Below are 20,430 nucleotides of genomic sequence, written 5' to 3'. Positions count from 1 at the left end.
TAGAACAAACAAAAAATGTCTGTGCTCCAAACAATGAAAATTTGCAAGAAAAAACTCTGAAATTTTGAGACTAATCTGAGAAATTTTCTGGAAAAAAACAAACTGCAAAAACTCAGAAATGTTCATGTTTTTGTAAAGATTTTTTTTTTTAGATTAATCTCAAAATGTGAGTTTTTTTCTAGAAATTTTTGACTTTTCGAACTCAGAAATATTCTTGTTTTTTCTAGAAAATCTTATGGAAATTTACTTCTTTCCCCTCCATCTACAATGGCCTTGATTCGCCGCCATAGTTAACACCAATGTTTGGTTTTTAAAAGTTAAATTTTTTTGGCTAAATAGTCGCTCCAATTGGCATAACAATCAGAATCCCAAAAAATATTTTGGATTAAACCAGTGCTTTCCAACCATTTTAGCCTTTTAGGTCTACTCATCCTTAACGCTGATTATATTTAATCTATGTAATTAAATAAAAATTGTGGTCAATACTGAAATTTAAGATACAATGTATCAGTTGTTTCATTGTTTTACTGTCTTCATGACCAACTTTAAGTTTAAATGTTTCTCAGCTTATCTTTTATGCTTATATGGAAGTCAGAAGTCAACCGTGTTCAACTTACAAGGATTTTCTTACTATTACATTAAGTGACTACGTTAACTACTGTTGGCAAAAAAGCTAATAAGTGAATATATTTTTACTGCAACTGAGGCATATAAACCCTGAGGTGAGTATGTTCATAAATGTGTTGTTCAGTACAGTATGTGAATGATACAAAGAAGCACAAACAGCTAATCACTGCAACTATTACTGTACTTTATACATGTAGCAGCAGCCATGTTGGATCTGAAGGTCCGTTGCAATTTACTTTTAAACTTCAATCTTAAAAAAAAAGTTGCTTATTTTATGGAAGTAGATATTCCAACATCCAAGTACAAATGGATCAAACCATTGTTTAGCTGTGATAATGGTGGCGTTTGAACCTTTTTATTTAGAAAACTAAACATTTATTAAATATATTTTAACACTCAACAATTCTTGATTTATTCAATTTCAAACTCTGAATGAAAGCAGTTAGATGGAAAACACCATACTAGACTACTAAGACTTCATGTTGGTTTAATGTTTGTACATCGCAATAGTTGGCTCTTATCTTCAGAAAACAGTTTTTTATTTTTCACATTTAAATTTTCCTTTTAATTTAAAAATAAAATTGTTTATTTGTTTCAAACAGAAGAATCTGTAGGTAGTCATTTCTTTCCATGTAGCTGAACCGTTAGCATGTTAGCTAACCTTTAGCATGTTAGCTTACAGTATCGAACCGTTACGGGTTTGAAATATTACAAACGTAGCTCACAATTTCATCAAATGCGCAAATTAAAGATTTGAACAGTTAAACGTCAACGTTAGATTAACAGTTCGGGTTTCTAGATTCCATCATGCTAAATATATTCGGTTTTAGCGTTTTCTCCAAGTTATTTTTAGCAACTATAGCATCTCCTAACGGTCAAAATAATATTTGCTCTTTTGGTTGGAAATCACTGGATTCATTAATTTAAGAAACGACTGAGTAAGTGTAGGTTTGTTTTCTTCTCTTTCTGCTAATTTGGAGAAACAGCAAAACAAAACATTACCCCCAAAAATGTAGTCCTTCCAGTAAAGTGGTATTGCATAAAATGATTAAATGCCCTAAATATATTTTTAAAATATTTAAAATTCGGTTTGGCTCAGATAATTTTCTGAGCTTTCTACATCTTTTAAAAATATAATTGTGATTGATTTTTGTTTGTTTTCCACACTCTCCTCAGCCTAACAGTAATATAGATTTTATAACAGCACTTTCCAGAAATTGCCCTAAAGATTTGATATATTTGAGTCAGACTCGGAAGCAACAAAAACACTAAAACAGTCCAGATCTGCATGACTTTGTCAAGTTCAGCCTTTGTATAAATAAGTCTGCATGTGGTGTTCTAGTCAGAAAATGTCACGTTGGAAGTCTGTAGGGGCAGGATGTGAGTGTGTTTTGTGTGCATGTTTGCGTTGCAAGTCAGAGCGAGGTTTTGTTCCTTTTTCACATGGGAAAAAAAAAAAAACTGAATCCTTCCCGTTTTCCCAAATGGGTCGAAACAGAACACGCTGCCAAAAGCCTACCCCAGCTGCCTTCATGCTCTGCCTCTTTTAGGAGACTTTAATCATTTGGTTACGGCTCAGCTCCATGCCAAGGTCTCCTCTTCATGCTAATCGTTATAGATATGGTCTTTATCGGTATAAATATTTCAACATTTCTGTTTCTGATGCAATCGTTTCTGATTTATCCATATAAAATAAGCAAACCTGGCAACCTGAATTATGTTTTCATGGTTCATAGGACCAAAAGGTGTTTATCAGAGGCCATCATGCTCTGCTTTGAGCCAAATCATGCTTATGAGTGTGCTGCACAGCATCCATCCACACACAGACTGGCAATATTTGTTTCTTATAAATGTACTAGTGAAATTCCTATGCTGTGTGAAAGGAATTAATGTTTTAAAGAAATTTATTTTTGGTGTTTTACCTCTTCTGAATAGTATTTTCTCTGCTTAAAATAAAATCTGTATTCTGGCTAGCTGTTTTCCTTAATATTTGTGGAAACTAGTTACACTGTGGGCCAGTTTTGTTATGTAGAAAATACATAATATACTTAATCTCATAATTCTGACTTTTTTCCAGATTTTTTATTTTTCAGAATTTTGACTTTTCTCAAAGTTCTGACTTTAATCTCAGAATTTTGGCTTTTCTTAAAGTTCTGACTTTAATCTCAGAATTTTGAGTTTTTTCTCAGAATTTGACCTTTTTTTTTTAAAGAATGGTGACTGTAATTCTGACTTTGGTCTCAAATCTGACTTTTTTTCAGAATTGTTTTTTCTTCTTCAGAATTTGACTTTTCTCTGAATTTTTTTTTCTACAATCCTGATTTTCCATCTCAAAATTCTGTCTTTTTTCTGAATTCTGACTTTAATCTCAGAATTCTGACTATTTCAGAATGATTTTCTTTTCAGAATTTTGACTTTTTCCTCAAAGTTCTGACTTTGATCTCAGAATTCCGACTGTAGTCTTCTCAGATCATAAGTCTGAATCTTGAGAAATACCGAGATTAAAGTCTGAATTCGTAGAATTTTTCAGTGGCTCTTTACCTCTTCTGCAGAAAAAGACTCCTTGTCTGTAAAATGACTAAGACTGTAGGAGGGCTCTGCAAGAAAGACGGTCAGCACAACCCATTACATTGATTCCCATAGACAAACTATTTGCCCTTCTCTGCCATCCTTCTATATAAAGCAGAGAAAGCAGATGTTCCCACAGCACCAGAGGGAAATGACCCGCAGCCAGTTTGACAAACACACAATCTCTTCCTGCTGCACAATAGATTTTTTTTTCCATGACAGAAACACAGCACTGCTGTATACATCATGTCCAAACATTATCGTCATATAATAAAATCACTTTGAATTTACTGAAATCATATTAAACAATGATTCCACCAGTAAACAAATTTACGGATTGACTGTAAAAACAAAATCACAAATGTATTTTTGGTCTATTTTTCTAGTGCAAACATGTTAAAGACACTTGAAATAAAAACAAAAATATTTTACAAGCAGCTTTTCAGCACAACAGGAGCTTTTTTTGAGTCAAAATTACTTAATACTGATAGAAAAATAACTAGATATAGGTGAAATAATCTACCAATGGAACAAGACATTTTTCGCACATTAAAAGTTAAAATGTCTTGTTCCACTGGATCATCCTAGCAGAAAAACGTTTTATTAAAAAGCTCGATTTTTTCCCTCCGAAATTGCTGTTTCCATTAAAGCTACAGTATGCAACTTTTATGAAAAATATAGTTGTACATATTTGCTAAAACATTTTACTATGTTGTGACAGTAAGATATGAACTATGCTATCCCAGTGCTGTCTAAAAACAACCAATCAGAGACAGGAGGCGGGTCTCAGCGCTGTCAATCACCTCTCCCACATTCCCCTTACTTTCTGCTAAGCTCCAGGTAGCATAGCATGAAGGCAAAGCTGGTTAGCGTGTCCACTGATGATGGCAAATAAACAGTTTTCCTGTAACAAGTTATTTCTCCAAAATTAGCACATTTAGCAGTGAGTACATGCGGTTGATTGACAGCTTTAAGACCCTCCTCCTGGCTCTGATTGGCCGTTTTTGGTAAGACGTGATGGATTTCTCCAGACAGCAATAATAGCTCAGAGGAGGTGGAGGAGATTGAACTTTTCACAGATTATCTGTCTAAAATTACACTGTCACGACATGGTGACAGTTTTAACAAATATATAAAAAACACTTTTTATAAATGTAAAATAATGCACCTTTAAGCAAATTTATTTTTGTAATTCCAGTTTGAGCAATTACATGGTCAATGGAAACACAGCTTGTGTGTTGAAGGAGTACTTCTCTTAGTACTATCAGACATGATGCTGATTTTAGGGGTGTTTAAAATACACCAGAAAAAGATAAAGTGAACCCATCTAGTGAGCAGGAAGAGCCACCGACGGGCCTGGTTTAAATTCACAGCACAGTCCAGACTAACTCTGCAAGCTAAAGCAAGTCAAAGACCATCCAATTACTGACTGGGGAGATGTAATTTGATTTCTTCTTTAACACTACAGTGTCTTGATGTCCAAGCAGCTTTCAGCTTGTCAGATGATGCTTTATTTCATTTTGGCTTCATGTGACAGCTCGCTGCGTCGATAAGCCAGGAAACGGGGGTTTGTTGGGGGGAACAGAGGAATATAAAGTCACACCAGACCTTGTTAGAAAAGAGCCCCCCCTCTATCCACCCCCGCCTGCTGTTTTGAGTCATTTTCTACACCCACATCCTGTTAACACTGCAGCCGATAACACCTCTGGTTGGAAAGTTCAGTTATTCTTTCATAAATCACAATGAAGTTATGCTTTCGCTCTGCACAGCCGCCTTTGTCTCTGCAGCAGCTACAACTCAACATGTCGAAACCACAAACTGTAAAGCAGAAAAGGAGCAAGTGCTGCATTTACTGACTAATCTTTATGCATAAGAGCTTCGATATTTAACTACTAAACAAATTTCAATAACAAAAATAACTGCAAATAAAACATTATTGCATTAACTGAAAAGCTATCCAAATCATAAACTGTTCTCATATTTTTTGAACTGAGAAGTAGCACATTATTTCATTTATAACAGAAAAAATGCTTAGAAGTGAAATAATCTGCCAGTGTAACTTTAAAAAAAATCTATATTAAGTTATGAAGCAAGCTTCTATATCTTAATGAAAAGTGACATGCAAGTTAGTTTTGTCTCATTTCAAGCAAAACTGAAACAGAAATACTTGGTAAAATTTAATTTTAATGCCCCTTGTAAAACACTCGTCGTGACTAAAGGATCCTTACAGGTCAGTGTGGGCAGAAGGACTTTAACTCCGTCACAAAGCTCACGTCTCGCTCCTTCCTGAAAACCCTGATCACAGGCTGCTCACTCCCACACCAGCAAGTCTGTCATGGGTGAATTTTACTCTGCCTGCTGCCGCACAAAGCTTCAAATATCTATTTGCCCTTCATTTCTTGTCAATACCTTCACTCACCTTCTTATTTATTTATTTCCTCCATCTGCTGAGGAGATTAAAACACAGCGAGTACCTGTGTGGTTCAGTAACACATTGGGAATGACTCACAATTTGAACTTCAGTCTTTTATGTTATTGATCAGATTAGGGTTTTTGTGGTGACGGAAAAAACTTGTACAATTTTGTTTTTCCACTTCACAACAATTTAGTGAGAGACTACCACATAAATGCAACGTTACAGAATGTGAAAAAGTTATTGTTTTATTAAAGTACTATAGACGCCTTTAAGCCATTTCTGAAGCACAGAGGAAACCAGTACAGGCTAGAACAAACCGAAGCTAATAGCTGCTAGCAGTGAAGCTAATCTTGTAGCGGCTAGCAGAGAAGCTAATTTCAAATCTTTCCTGATTATCTTGAGACAATTTACTGAAAAACATTAAAACAACAATAAAACAAGCACAGATTCATAAAATATGCCCTAAAGTGAAGCACAAAAATGAGCCAAGCTGAATTTACTAAGCTTTTAACAGAACGGGTCTGTGGCTGAGACAAACACGTAACCCTTTTAAAGCTAGCTTTTAAAATATTTTTTTAAAAACATAGCGTCCAAGAAAGATGGTAAGAATCTCTGCAGAAACTAAAATAAAACTCATAAAGCAGCCGAATCTTATCTTTTCAAATCATCTGTCTTTATTCAGGAAATAAAAAAAAAAAAAATACTGCCATAAAATTGTAACCTTACACAAAGAAGTACATAAACCAGACGCTGTACAGATAAGATATTTTTACTCAAACTTCCATATTTTGCCATTAAAAAGACAAAACTGCTATTTTGTTAAGAATAATCTGGGTAAAACTGCTTCGCAGTCATGCACCCAAGAGGTCAGTTATAACGACAAGGCCAGCGGCCTGGTGCAGCCAGGTCACAGGGTCAGATGTTTGAGACATGTTTCATGTACAAAATTTATGTCTGGGGAAAATCCTGGAGCAAAGGTCAAAGTCACAGAGGTTTCTGCATACTAAGCTGACATTTTCTCTGGGAGATCATGCTCAGGAAGCCATGTACATCGGACAGTTTACATATTAAAAACAGCAGCCTGGTTCTGCTTGACCATTAAAGGTCATAAATGAGCCTCAATGAGCTCACAGAATTGAAACGCTCAGCACTTATAAGGACAAGCTGCAGCCGAACAAAGATGTGTTCTGATATAACTGGAAAGGTTATGGTTATAAAATCCACTTATCTATAATAGGGGTCAATCATTTTGTTAGGATGCATTTCCTTTCAGGAATGCAAACATTTTCTATTATCTTAAAGCTTCAAGAAATAAAAAGCAACCCACTTGTTCTTCATTTTAACTGCACAAATTACCCAACTAATGATAAATTTGTCTGATAAAATATGTCTCCGCTGTATATAATGTTGCAGGAATTGAATTGTCATAGTGACAAAAATAGTGATTATTTGGAAATATTAAACAATCCAACAGGATAAAGCAAAACTGAAGCCACTAATAATACAAAACAAGTTTCATTATTATTAAATAGATGAACAATTATGAATGTCCAACTAAAAATTCAACACAATAAATTAATCCAAATACAGCAAGCTGTTTAAAGATATGGAATAATAAGCAATTATTTCAAGAAAACTGTTATCTCAAGATAATGAGAAATTATGGAAATGAAATTTGACGCATGCATTTTCGTGAAATTCAATTACAAGTTGCACAAGATTGTGTGTCTGTAGATTAATTTTTTACGCAGGAAAAAAAGAAAGACTGCATCATCCAGGATGTCCAAAAATCAAATGTGACTAAGAAACTACAGCAGTTTGCAGCGACTTCATACAAAGCAAAGACTGCAGAACAACTGAGCTAATCAGGGAAACTCTTGGTGTTGAACTGAGCGAGTCTCTAAAGGGCAGATGAGAGGCAGCGGCCTCCCAGGACACCTGAGCTTCCCCCAGTCAAACACAAACACATCTCATTTATTTTTCATAAGACACAGGCAGCCAAACATGGGCGGTCACTGGATCCTCCCCAGAGGAGCAGTGGGTGATTCCCCCAGCCTTTCCAATCGTCACACCCTCCGAGGAGATTGCTGCTCGCCGCTGAGACAACACTGCCGTCTTCCTGCCTGTTTCATTATGTAACAAACTCTGTTATGTAACATCAGTAGGGCTTTATAAATTTAAGAGAACTCACTAGATAAAGGAAGAGGGGATTTCTTTTTCAGCGGCTTGTCAGTGGTTATTAGACAGCAACACAGAGGCGGTGTTTATCTTGACTGGGGAAACAGCGAAGCGTTTCCCTGCAATGCCTCGCGCTTTCATCCTCCCCTCGTTTTGTTAGGAGCTAACCTGAGCAGACAGAATACCAATGACAGGTAGCACAGGAACAACAGCAGCTGGGGGACGGTCTTTATTACAGAGTATTCACATTAGGAAGAGATGCCTGAAATACATGTTGATGCTATTGGAGATAGAAAAAACGGAGTAAATCTCTGCCAAAAAACTCAGAAATATTTAGATTAATCTCAGAAATTTTCAAGAAAAAGCAAAAGAAGAAACAAAAAAGTTTGAGGAGTTGAAAATTAACTAGAATTTTTTTTGTTGAAATTTTAAGATTTATCTGAGAAAATTTAAAAAAAAGAACAAGGACATTTTTGGGTTTAAAAGTTAAAGAATTTCTAGAAAAACTCAAATATTGAGATTAATCTTAGGCATTTTCTAGAAAGAACAAGAACATTTTTGAGTTTCAAAAGTCTAACAGAAATTTTCAAGGAAAAAACTTTTGAAACTCAGAAATTTCCAAGATTTTTCCTAAAGAAATTTTGAGAATCTCAAAATTTGAGTTTTTCTCAAGCAAATGTTCAATTTTTGATACTGTGAAACTTTTTTTAATACATATATTAAAATAAGTAAATTTTCATCCAAAAATGTTAAGATTAATTGCAGACATTTCCAAGAAAAACAACTTGCAAATTTTTCAGATTAATCAAATTTTTTTTGTTTTGTTTTTGGGCAGAAATTCACTCCTTTTTTCCTGTCCACTGTGGCCTTTATACGCCGTTGTAGAAGACAGAGAAGGAGGCTGTGTGGTGGAAATCTGTCGCTGAACTACGTCTGTGTGTCCTGGTACAGAACATTCGCCACCAGATCTCTCACTGCAGCCGGATCTTCAGCATCTGTGGAGACAAAAAGAACAATGTGACAATTACTGATGACACCGGACAGAGAAAAAGTATCCATATCCTATTAACTCTTCCACATTTTCTCATCTTCCAACCACAACTGTTAAACTTTATGTGTTCTTTATGATAGAAAAACACAAAGAAGTGAATAACTGAAGCTAACATGTGATTGACAGTGCCAAGACCCTCCCCTTGGCTCTGATTGGTTGTTTCTGACCGGGAGCTGTGCAGATGACTGTAGGAATGAGGCAGAAGATTTCTTCACAGATGATCTGCATGTTATATTTTTATGACATAGTGACAGTTTTACCAAATATGTAAAAAAAATAAAGTTTTTAAAAGTTGCATACTGCAGCTTTAATGCCTACTTCATGTCAGACAGGTCCTATGTAGATAATTTATTTCTGTTAGTGAAACTGGACCTATTTAATAAGGTCAATCACAGATAATTCTTGATCTATTGCAGAGAAAATTTGTAGTTCTTCACAGGGCCTTTTCCTTCTAATAATAAAAACTGACATTTAAAGTTTGTATTTAACTCAGATCTTTTTCTGGTATTCAAATTAAGCAAAAAATATGGAAGCACTAAAACTAATTAGATAAGATAGATGGGACTTTGAACATTCTTATCTCTTAAATATAGATATTTGTTGTAAATAAATCATCACAGAGAACGATTTGTTCCTCCAAAGGTCTTATTCTCCATCTGCCTAAATCTAAAACATCCTTCAAACATAAGCTGCTTTGGTCGTGTTAAAGCCTTGATGAAGTTCAGCTCTAAATCCAATCTTAATGTAACCTCACAGCATTGCTTAGCACTAAGAATATTGCATGTGATTTCATCCATTTCTTTTACAATGAGGTTTAGGTTTGGGCGTTGACAGCAGAGGTCTGATCACTGACAGCACTGTGACCTTTAACGAGCAAAAAAGGAAGAACTGCTCATACATTAATATGAACACAAACAAAGGATGGTTACACGAGACGGGAATTCAATTAAGTTCAAAGACTTTTGAAGGCGTCCTCCCGGATGCAGTGGAGCAAAAAGAAACAAGACAGAATTGTATTTATGAATAAATAAAATGAAACTAAATATACAGCGTATACCAGCAGGTCAAAAAGTTTTTTTTTATATTTCATTTCAGATATGATTATTGTGCAGCAGTGATGGATGGATGATGAAAGAATGGAGAAAATGATAGACAAAGAGTAATTTATCTAACTTTTAAACAATGATATGTAGAAACATTCCATTGTTTAATGAAACATTTTATACTTATTCACCCTGGAAGTTATTTTTAAGTCAAATTGTGTAGCAATATGTATGAAAAAGTAACAATAAGCGTTGTTATAAAGTTTCCTTTTCTATCCTAAACCTCTGACCTTCTGCTGTAATGCCATGATGGTTTCCATTGTGTGCATTAATGCATGTTAAAGGTGATTTATGCTAATTTGAGCAGGCTAAGTTAGATCTGTGGGCTACACAAAACAAGTTAGACTTTTTCGCACAAAATAATTCTTAGATAATGAGATTTTAGGTTCTCTTGTCTCTAGTACTTGAAAACGGCTGCGCAATTAAACAACTGTACAGCTCTGAAAAGCAGAAGTGGAGCCTTCTGCACAACCAAAAAGAATGCAGCAAGTGGTTTCTGGATGGTAAGTAAACAATAAAACACTTGTCTTTTCTAGCAGACCAAAAGTGCTGGAGCTCCACCTGGGTTCCTAGGTGACGGGTGGAACTCTGCTGGGGTTGCTAGGCAACGGGTTGGGGCAGTGTCTGCTTTGTCAGTTACATTTTGGAGGTTTTTTTGAAACGACTCATTTTCCAGACATCAAGAAACGTCATCTTACATACTCTTTACATATTTACATACCCTCATTATTGGTTTATATTTAATTTATCAGGCTTCTTAAATGAGGACAAGTCCAGATTTTGTACCATAAACATGCAAATGTGAGCTGGTATAGCAATAAAATAGATGCTGCTGACATCAACTGTCTTCATAACCAGCTTATCCACTGTGAATTGTTAATTATTCATGATATCCTTAAGCATGTCTGTATGATTTATTGGATTTTTTAAAAATCAAATGAATATCTGCCATCTTTAAACTGCTCAAATCAAGCAATTGAAATTTATTTTGTTCTGTCCTGTTTTGTAATAGTTGTATACCTGGTGAAAAAGGAGGTTTAGTTTAACCTGAGTGATAATTATCAACATCTGTCTCACTTCTGTTGATTCACAGACAAACTTTACAGAAAACTTCCCTGTTGTTGATTTCAGGTGAGAGAAAAAAAGCCTGCTTACCTTCTCACATCACAACTCTTCAGGAATGAGCCAAGTTATTCGCTCAAGTTGAAACAAGCAGACTGAAGTCCTTCATCACAAATTAAAAACGCAGGAGCAGCTGGCTTTATTTAGAAACCTTTTCCAGTTGCGACAGAAATCCAAAAGGCTCTTAATAATCAACATTTGGCCTAAGGGCACATATTAAAATAAAAAGGACAGTAGGGGAGAGGCTGAGGGTCGCTGCGTGACGTTTCTGTCAGACTTCTAGTTTATTCTTCCCATTTTTAATCCTTATGGCAGCCATTTGGTATATGATCATTTAAAAAAATCCCAAATACAGACTACTTCTCTTCTGTAAATAAAATCTGTCACCATTTTTCTTCTGTTCCTGGAAAAGTTAGTCTCAACTTTGACATGATGTGTAAAAAAAACGATGTAATTTGTAATTTAAATTGAATCTTACTGAGTGAAAATCACTGCGACAGCAGCGAGACTAATGTTTCACCATGACGGATAATTAACAAAAGAAATTAACAGGAAATAAACAACCGTGGAGGATTCAGAATAATAATTAACCAAATGCTGACTGAAGGCAAACACTGCGTTTGTGATTAATACAGAGGAGCAAGAAGAGAGGAAAAGCTGCAGAGTTGATGGACAAGCTGCAGATTTGTCCATATTTGGATGGGATAAATTTCCCTCCTGACCTCCTCTGTCAGTCAATATGAGGGTTTTATGAAAGACTCTTATTAGCTGTTAAATAAAACGCCAGCAGCAGAAGCAGCATCTGGTTAGCTTAGCTTCAAATTAATGCTGAAAAATGGGAAAAACAATCATCTGTTTTTACTTTTTATTTCTTTTTTATACTTTCAATCCTGATATATTAAAAGTTTGTCATTGATGGCTTGAATACAAACAGAGTCTATTGAGGAGTGTTGTCACTGTGATCTGATAGTTTATTATGGCGAATTAGCAGACTGGAAAGTGGAAGTTTTTGAGTACCGATTATCTGCACCCAATATTTCAACAACCTGCAGCAACTTATAAAATGTCTCTCCTATTAGCTACAACGTTAACATTCATCAAAAAGTCCACATAGGGCAAACATTATCAATTAGCTTAGGCTATAAACGCTTAAGCTAATTTACAATATGACTTTCCCATATACAAACAAATACATTCAAATCTAATTTATGCAGTTTTCTTTATTTTTGACATCAAACTGCCTGACTGAAGAGAAGTCCTTCGCCATTCTATGGCTAAAAAAACGAGGGGCGTTTTGTTGAACTTGATTTAGATTTCGTTCTGGGTTTTCTTTATGTTTATTCACGTTTTCTTGTGTTTATAGATGTATTTAATCATCAAATGTAAATGAGAGGCTTAATCTGCATTCTTCAGTGTATAAATTACATATAAATGCAATATCGATTAACTAATAATGTCCGTTTAGGTTTTATTTTAGTGTTGTAGTTTGCCCGCCATCCAGCAGAGGGCGCTGCTCAGTCGAACAGAAACAAAGATGGCAGAGTGCGCCACCCAGAAAAGAAGAGTGAAACTCTGAACGGAGTCGGGTTTTTATGCGGTTCTGTTTAATATTGCCATTATTAGGCACCAAAAACAAGAACAACAACAATTAGGTATCCTGACAGCTACTGATTGACCTGTTAAAATGATTTATTTTTGTGTTCATCGTCATGTTGCTCTTCACTTGAATTTGTTCTCTTCCAATCTTCACAAAAAAATAAAAAACATAAATCTCATGTATGATGAGTCACAACCCGTGGCTTAAAGCCCGAGTTTGAGACTTTAATTAAACACTTATAATCTGCTACTGACTTCTTAAAGGTTGTGTGTGTGCAGCTGGTTTGATTAAAAATGTTCTGGTCGGATCTTTGAATTTCACAGATTAGGCAGAAGTGCCAGTCCTGCTTTGTCACTCTCCTCATAAGCAAATAAACACATTTCTGAAACTGTGAGAAGTGGGCAGTAAACCTAGCAGAGAACCAGGATTTCCTCTCCTCCGTTCTCATTACCATTCAGGTCAGAGTCTGAGTGCCAGCTCAGGACTGAATGTTTGTTGGCTGCAAACAGTCACAGTTTGTCTCCTGTTCAAATAAAGCCTCCAACTGAGGCAATGTTGGCTGAATTTAATGAACGATGTTCTGGTCGGAGCTGAATTTGCTTCCTGGAGACCACCTCCGAGTTGTTTTTGTACTCACCAACTCCCAGAGCCTTCAGCTGGCTTTTAAACTCAGGCTTCTCCTCAAGCACTCGCAGCAGGTTGGTGGACTCCATCCGCTCAAGCTCCACCTTCCAGTAGATGTAGATTTTCTGGTTGAAACTGACGTATACAAGACAGGGGCTGTTTTTACCCTCCTTGCATGTGTACTGACCTGAAATCACATATTTAAATTCACATTTTGAACCTAAAAGTTTTGTAAAATAACAACCATCTGGTCAGGTTACATTCACAACCTTCAGTGTTTTGGAGGGATTTTCTGTAATAAACAAAAACAAAGTAGTTCATAACATCTAAAAGGCAAAAGTAAACAGTTTGCAGAAGCATAACACCTAATGTTAACATTTTACCTAATTATAGCATATAAAATGCAGTTAGCTTAGTAGAAATAGTAAACTAATAATACGTGATGTGCAAACTTGAATATATTATTTTATGTTTATTTTTTGCTCACTGTTGGCATCAAAGACAGACAGTTCTGTTCTGTAATAAGCTAAAATTAACATATTAGCTAATGTTAGTATTTAAGCTAATGACAGTACAGTATAGCAACTAGTGAAACACTTTCAACCCCACAAAGGCTCCACATTTTGAATCTCTGGTTAAGAACAATGCTACTTATTTCAATCACTTAGTAAAGAAAACAAAAACAGTCAACTGAATGCAATCATACAAACAAACTCCTTAACAAATATTCCGAGATATTAAAATGCTTTCAAGTTCAATTTATTTTTCAACTTAAATTAGCGACTGTGGAAAGTCACCTGTGTTGTGTAATTGACTTTGCAGCAATCCCTCATACGGACCATGCTTACACTACGTCACTTTCGAGGCGCCATGATGGACAGAGTGATTTAAAATTGTTTTACAAAGTTGTTTTTGCCAGTTTATTCATGTTTCCTACTTGCTTGAGTCAAGCTAATTTGTCTGTGAACACCCGGTAGGGGATCATAGACGGCGACATTTACAAAAGTTGGAAACAGCTAGCTTAGAAACCGACCCGTACTTCCTCCCTCCTGATGTGTTGATCAAATTTCCGACTTTCACTGAATTCACACCACACGATTTGTATCACCATGTTATAAACGCCGTTTTTCCTTAAAACGGAGCAGCATTAAAAACGTTCAAAAGACGAGATGCTAACTAGTTTGTTTCCATACATGCTGGCTACACGGCGGAGCGCCATTGTCTCCATGGTTACTAACAGTTAGACGCATACCTTCTTCAAATTGTAATACTTCTAATTATACACACTTACAAAGTAAATGAACGTTAATCTTCTTACCTTCGCTGCAAATCCGCGGTTACACCGAGGGCTGTCAATAATAATGACTGACAGCTGCTAGCCATCGCCGCCATATCTTTTCTCATTAAAAGTTATAAAATAAAATGACAAGTTTGGTTTCTATCCCTGTCTGTTCATACAGCCGACCGCGCAGCATCCTATGACAATTTTTAGAGTAAAATCAACTAAATAGAAGCAATTTTAGGCGACCGGCTGCCTGTTTTTTTGACAGGCTTTAAAGGAGCGCATCGGTTGTTTGGACGTCCTTCGTGGCGCAGCGGGCAGATGTCTTAAGAGCGTGACGTCACGTGCTGAGACGTTAGCTACTATTAGCTATGATACTGTTAGTAGCCATTATAAACATATTAGTTATTGTGTGCGTATCGTATGCGTAACACAATAACGCTTGCTACTGCTAAAAGTAGCATGTTTTCAGAGATTAACGATTTCAAAATACAGAGTTCAGAATCGCACTATGGGCTAACTCGGCTAGCAACACGGTTAAGCTTGGACACTAGAATAACGCTATTCACTAAACACTGTCCGCTTATGTTATTTAGTACAAGTCCAGCTGTTCAGGTCAATAAGAGAACATTAGTGAAACAGCATCATGAAAACCAAGGAACACAGTAGAAAGGGCAGAGATGAAGTAGTGGATACGTTTAAAACAGAGTTAGGTTCTTAAAACAATACGCCAAGCTTGTGAAAACCTTTGCAGCAGTGTCAGGTGATCAAAATGAACATGGAGCAGAAGGAGTCAAGCGTAGAGGAGGACTTATCTCCATTTCAGCAAAGAAATGAACCTAAAATAAATTTAAGTAAATTTCTCACGGATTAACAGTGCCATCTAGTGGTGAAGGTTTAGCTCTACACCTGGCCTATGAATAATCTACAAAATGTAATAGAGGGCAACCAATCATATTTTAAAGCTTGTTTTAATCACTTTTAAATCCAAATGCTTCCAAATATTTGAGTTAATCTTCTCTGTTTAACTTTTATTTAAAAAAAGGGCAGAGAAAAACTAAATTAGCACATCCGATTTATCATTTAGGAGCTGATTACTAACAAACTCAGAAGCTGCAGAGCATCTTTATCATATTTATTTTTGCACCCCGATCAGAAGAGTTTTATTGATTTGAGAGATTAACGGGATCTAAACCAGACGAGGTTAGAGAGGACAGATGGAAGCCTTTTGCGAATAAACCCAAGCTGGTTCTTTTCTGTTTGTTTCTTCTTTCTGGACCAGAACCAAGATGAGCGCTGGTGTTTTATATAAACTGTTGACAGTTGGCTGTTGACTTATTGCTGTAAAATACTGAGCAAACGTCTCGGTATAAACAGAGCAGTCTCTCATTTCTTTATATTCAGAGCAGCCACAACTTTTTCTAAAAGTAACTTCAGGATTTTTTTTCTTAAATCTCAATTAAAAAATTAACTTATTTAATTTCTCCTTTGGGATTAAAGTATTTTTGAATTGAATTTGAATAAAATTAATCTGAATTATGAAGTTGCGGAGTTACCTGCACAGAAGGCGTTGACGTTCTCGTCAAACTGGAAGCGCACCACAGTCCTGTTGTGGTCAATAATGTAGGTCTGACCGTCCCAGGCACAGGCCACCACCTCCTCTCTGCCGTCTCCCTGCAATTAAAGACCCAAACAAACAGATTTTCACCCAGAGAAAAGAACCTCCAACTGATGACAGAACTCATAATAGATTTATTTAAACAACCGGTGAAATTAGACCAAGCACAGACTCACAGTGACGTCGAGTTTCTGCAGAGCGAAGAGCTGATGATCGACCTGAACTGACCATAAGAGCTGCTCTGAGCTGTCCATCAGCTTCAGGGTTCCTGAGGACAAAAACAGTAAGATTTAACATTCTTTAAAGACAAGAAATTACGCAAAATGTGCCTTTAATTAGCTTTGCTCAAATACATGTGAACATAATACTTGAATTCCCTCATCAGCATTTCACCAAGCTGTGCTGAGGCCTGCTACTGTACTTTAGATGAATCTAAAGTCTATTAGATGAATCTAAAGTCTATTAGATGAATCTAAAGTACAATAGACTCTACACTAATTAGTTAATGGAGTATTTAATACCTTATATTGCTTTATTGGTGCTCTATCTTCTAAAAAGAAGCTGGTTTTGTCAAAAATAAGGATAAAAAGAGACAAAAATCCCTCTCACCATCTAAAGTACAAAGTGCAAACAGGCCACGTTTTGAGGATTCCTCTTTTGAACCTGGAAAATAAAAAACAACATAATTTAAAACAAATTAAATCAATATTTAGATTTTTTCTGATGTTTTTTGTGGGAAACAAAACAAAATACAAAGCAGAAACAAATAGGTTGATTGTTATCAGCATTTCTAGATATTTTTTTTTTTACAAATATGACATGATTTCCCATTTTTATAAGTTAATTATTTACAAGCTGAACTCAAAGGAAGAGGTGCACTTTGACTAAGACATGATCCAGCAATGATAAAGTTAGAAAATAATTTTCAAAAAGTTTAAATAATTTGTTGTAATGTGGATTCAAAGAGAAAAAGTACTAAAACTAGTGGGTTGTCAAATAAATTAATGACCTTTGCTTATGCTGCCAATGAGGTGAGTAGAAACGTTCTTGTTGTGAATCCGCCCGCTGGTCAGGTGGAGAACTACATCTCTGGACGGCCCGTCACTGTGAACAGACACGCAGCTGATTGTCCAGCAGCCGAGCTCGTGTTCTGGCTCTGACGGGGTTTACCTGCCCGGCGTGGCAGGGGCGTCGTCCTCAGACTCGGTGGAGTCCTGCTGGGTCCAGGTGCAGAGCAGGATGGCGTAACCGCAGCCCGGCTGGGACACCATGAGCTCCGGCAAACCCTCGGGACCCGGGTTGACAGACAGGCTGTCCACCTGCAGAGCGAACATCAGAACACGTTAAAACTTATTCAACAACAGAAACCACAAAGCTGGGTGAAAAGTTTACAAGCAAAAAAAAGAAAAAATGGTTCCTAAGAGAGGAAAGTGGAAGGGGAGGGACAGATGAGCGGCGCCACATGAGATTGTGATTGTCAGCGCTAAAACCCGCCTCCTGGCTCTGATTAATTTTTTCAAGACAAATCAAAGTTTATTGATATAGCACATTTACAGCAGCCTCAGCTGACCAAAGTGCCTCACAACAAACAAACATCACAGGTAGATAAATGATAAAATAGAAAATAAAATTAAGTTTAGTAAAAATAATTATACAATTATAAAATTAGCAAAGATACTCAAAGCAAATAGTATGAATAAAAACCAAAACAATACTTAATTTTAGCTGTTGAAATTTTCTTCCATTCTTTACCTTTTCACAGATTGTCTGTCTCATAGCATACTATCACAACATGTTGGCAATTTCAACAAATATGCCAAAAAACATATTTTTACCCAAGTTTCATACTGCACCTTTAAACCTGAGGACTCGAAAAGCATATTGAGTATACCTGCATTTGATATTTCATGAATTTAAATGCTAACTTTTCCTGATTTGAGGTTTGCAACCTTCATGGACGAGAACTGCCTGACTAAATTTTGTAACTATGGATACTTCTGCACCATAAATAATATTTGAAAGCTTGAGACCTGTCCCTCCAGTAGCCACTTCTTCAGGAGAACCAGCTGACCGGATCCCCCGTCCGAACTGTCGGACTGTTCCTCCCAGCGGAAAGCTCGAACCACCCGATCTGTGTATCCCACCACCAGCTCACAGCGCCCATCTCCGTCTGCACACATGGAGATCACCGCAGTTTGCAGAGAATACGCTTTGTGCTGAGCAGGTAAATGGAAGCAAAGGTCGTACCGATATCACTGATGAGGATGACTTTGGTGTTGGCTGGGATGTGTTGGGTGAAGAAGGGTCTCTGGTCGTCTGAACAAACAAACTCATGCTGGCTGGAGGAGTCGGATTTGCTGGCGCTGGCCGCCGTCAGGTCGAAGAGGTGGAACCATCCTTCTGCTCCCACAGCGACGACGAGATTCTGGAAAACATCCAGGAAGCTGAGTGGATCGTTCTGGATCCAGCTGCTTCTGACTTCAATCTGCTCACCTTTCCCTTGTTGCGGACGTCTCCGACTGCGACGCAGGTCAGCTGGAAAAGAAAATACGTGAAAACGGGACAGAAGTCACATTTTGTTTTGTGGTTTTCTTGTTCCATACCAACCATTCCCACACAGGTTCTTGTGACCCAGGGCTTGGATTCGTCATTCTTGTAAACGAGCAGCTTTCCACTTGTGTCTCCAACAATTAGTTCATTCAGCTGCAGAGTCACAAACACAAAGCTTTAATTTATTTATTTATAACTTAGGCTGTAATATTTACTTCAGTTGAGAAATCTTGATAGAAATGTAAATAAGTTACATTTAATTATCTGATTTTGTGCATGTAGGCTAATAAATATGCCTGGTACTAAATATATTCAATATTAAACAAATATATGATGACATATTAAGGCCATTGTAGATTAAGAAAAAAAGAAGAGTAGATTTGTGACAAAAAAAAACTCATACATTTCTGAGAGCAAGTCAAAACTTTTTGACGTTTGACACTCATAAATTTCTGTTTTTTCTAGAAAAAATGCTGAGGTTAATCTCAAAATTTCAGATTTTTTTCTAGCAAACATGGACTTTTTCAAACTCTGAAATTTTAATGCGTTTTTTATCTAGAAAATTTCTGATTTTTTTATGTAAATGTATTCCTCTTTTTGTGTCTAGCTACAATTGCCATAATACGCCGTCATTCCAATACCTCAAAATAAATTAAAATAAGAATGTTTCACAATTTTTAATTAACAAAATAGCTCATTTACCATTGTTTACGTCCAAATACAGTCGTCTAAAAATCATATATTTGATTTCAGATGTAAATCTAATATAAAATTCACAAGAAAGATTCAAATTAAAATATGATACACTAAAATATTTGAATTATTTTTAAACTAATGAATCGTCCAGCCCACATACTGCACTAAGGTGAACTTTATTTATGGGTGTTATTTATAAGCTGTAAAACATACATAGAACGATGATAATAATAATAATAATAATGATAATAATAATGATAGTAGTAGTAGTAGAAAAAGAAATTATCTTCCGTTTGACGTCTAATATTAGGAATACTGGGTCAACCATCACACGGGTGAAATATAGAGAGGTTTGTTACCGAGTCGTTGTCTGCGTCTCCCAAACAGATGGCGTGAGGAAACATAGTTCCTGTGAAGTCCAAACTGACCCGGTGCACAAAGTTTAACGACCGCATCGCTACTGGATTAAAATCCGCTAAGCTAACATGTGGAAAACTTAACTTATTCTTGGGCTAAATCGGGAGCTAACTAGTCTAACGGTCGCTCTGCTTCCTGGTAAACAAAACCACGTGACCTACAACCAACGGAAGCTCGAAAAAGACAAAATCATATTCGAGGACAGACTGGTGCTCAGAAACTATTCAAAAATGAAAAATGTTCTCAGAAAAACAAAACATTTTCCCTTATTTATTTATATACTTTTTTACATAACTGGGGATAAAATTAATTAGAAAAATATCAGAGCGTTTTATTTTAAAAACATAATTTAATACGCTTTACGGTACACCGTCCAAACAGATAAATCAACATCTAAATATTTATTAAGTTGAAATGATGACATCTAGTGGTCACAGGATGCAAACGCACTGAAACGCAATACACTTTACTATTTTATTTTGGTCTTTTTTATTTTTACTCTATCTATCCATCCATCTGTCTATCTAGTCCCTACGTCATATTTAGGTTCTGCATGGCAACCCAAACCCTGTCGAAGAGAA

The 20,430-nt window shown here is 36.3% G+C and overlaps 1 protein-coding gene across 2 annotated transcripts; it reads right to left on the bottom strand.

The window, feature by feature from the left end:
• Positions 1-8,587: 8,587 nt before the first annotated feature.
• On the bottom strand, positions 8,588-20,074 carry itfg2 (integrin alpha FG-GAP repeat containing 2). Of its 2 annotated transcripts, none has more exons than XM_007555334.2 (12): positions 19,792-20,074; positions 18,794-18,889; positions 18,680-18,721; positions 18,434-18,611; positions 18,217-18,356; positions 17,357-17,505; positions 17,196-17,290; positions 16,796-16,849; positions 16,363-16,454; positions 16,125-16,242; positions 13,300-13,473; positions 8,588-8,784 (listed from the first exon to the last, which is right to left on the bottom strand). In XM_007555334.2, exons 1-12 carry the CDS (start codon positions 19,885-19,887, stop codon positions 8,717-8,719), a joined length of 1,302 nt encoding a protein of 433 aa, XP_007555396.1. In that variant the 5' UTR covers positions 19,888-20,074; the 3' UTR covers positions 8,588-8,716. The 2 variants fall into 2 exon arrangements, with proteins under 2 accessions (XP_007555396.1, XP_016528478.1); XM_016672992.1 differs by having other exon boundaries at positions 18,790-18,889; positions 19,792-19,881.
• Between the last annotated feature and the right edge of the window lie 356 nt (positions 20,075-20,430).

The sequence above is a fragment of the Poecilia formosa genome, unplaced genomic scaffold (assembly GCF_000485575.1).
Source record: "Poecilia formosa unplaced genomic scaffold, Poecilia_formosa-5.1.2 Scaffold69, whole genome shotgun sequence".
Classification (NCBI taxonomy): Eukaryota; Metazoa; Chordata; class Actinopteri; order Cyprinodontiformes; family Poeciliidae; genus Poecilia; species Poecilia formosa.
The sequence above is the reverse complement of the archived record's forward strand: the minus strand, read 5'-3'. Positions and strand labels throughout refer to the sequence as shown.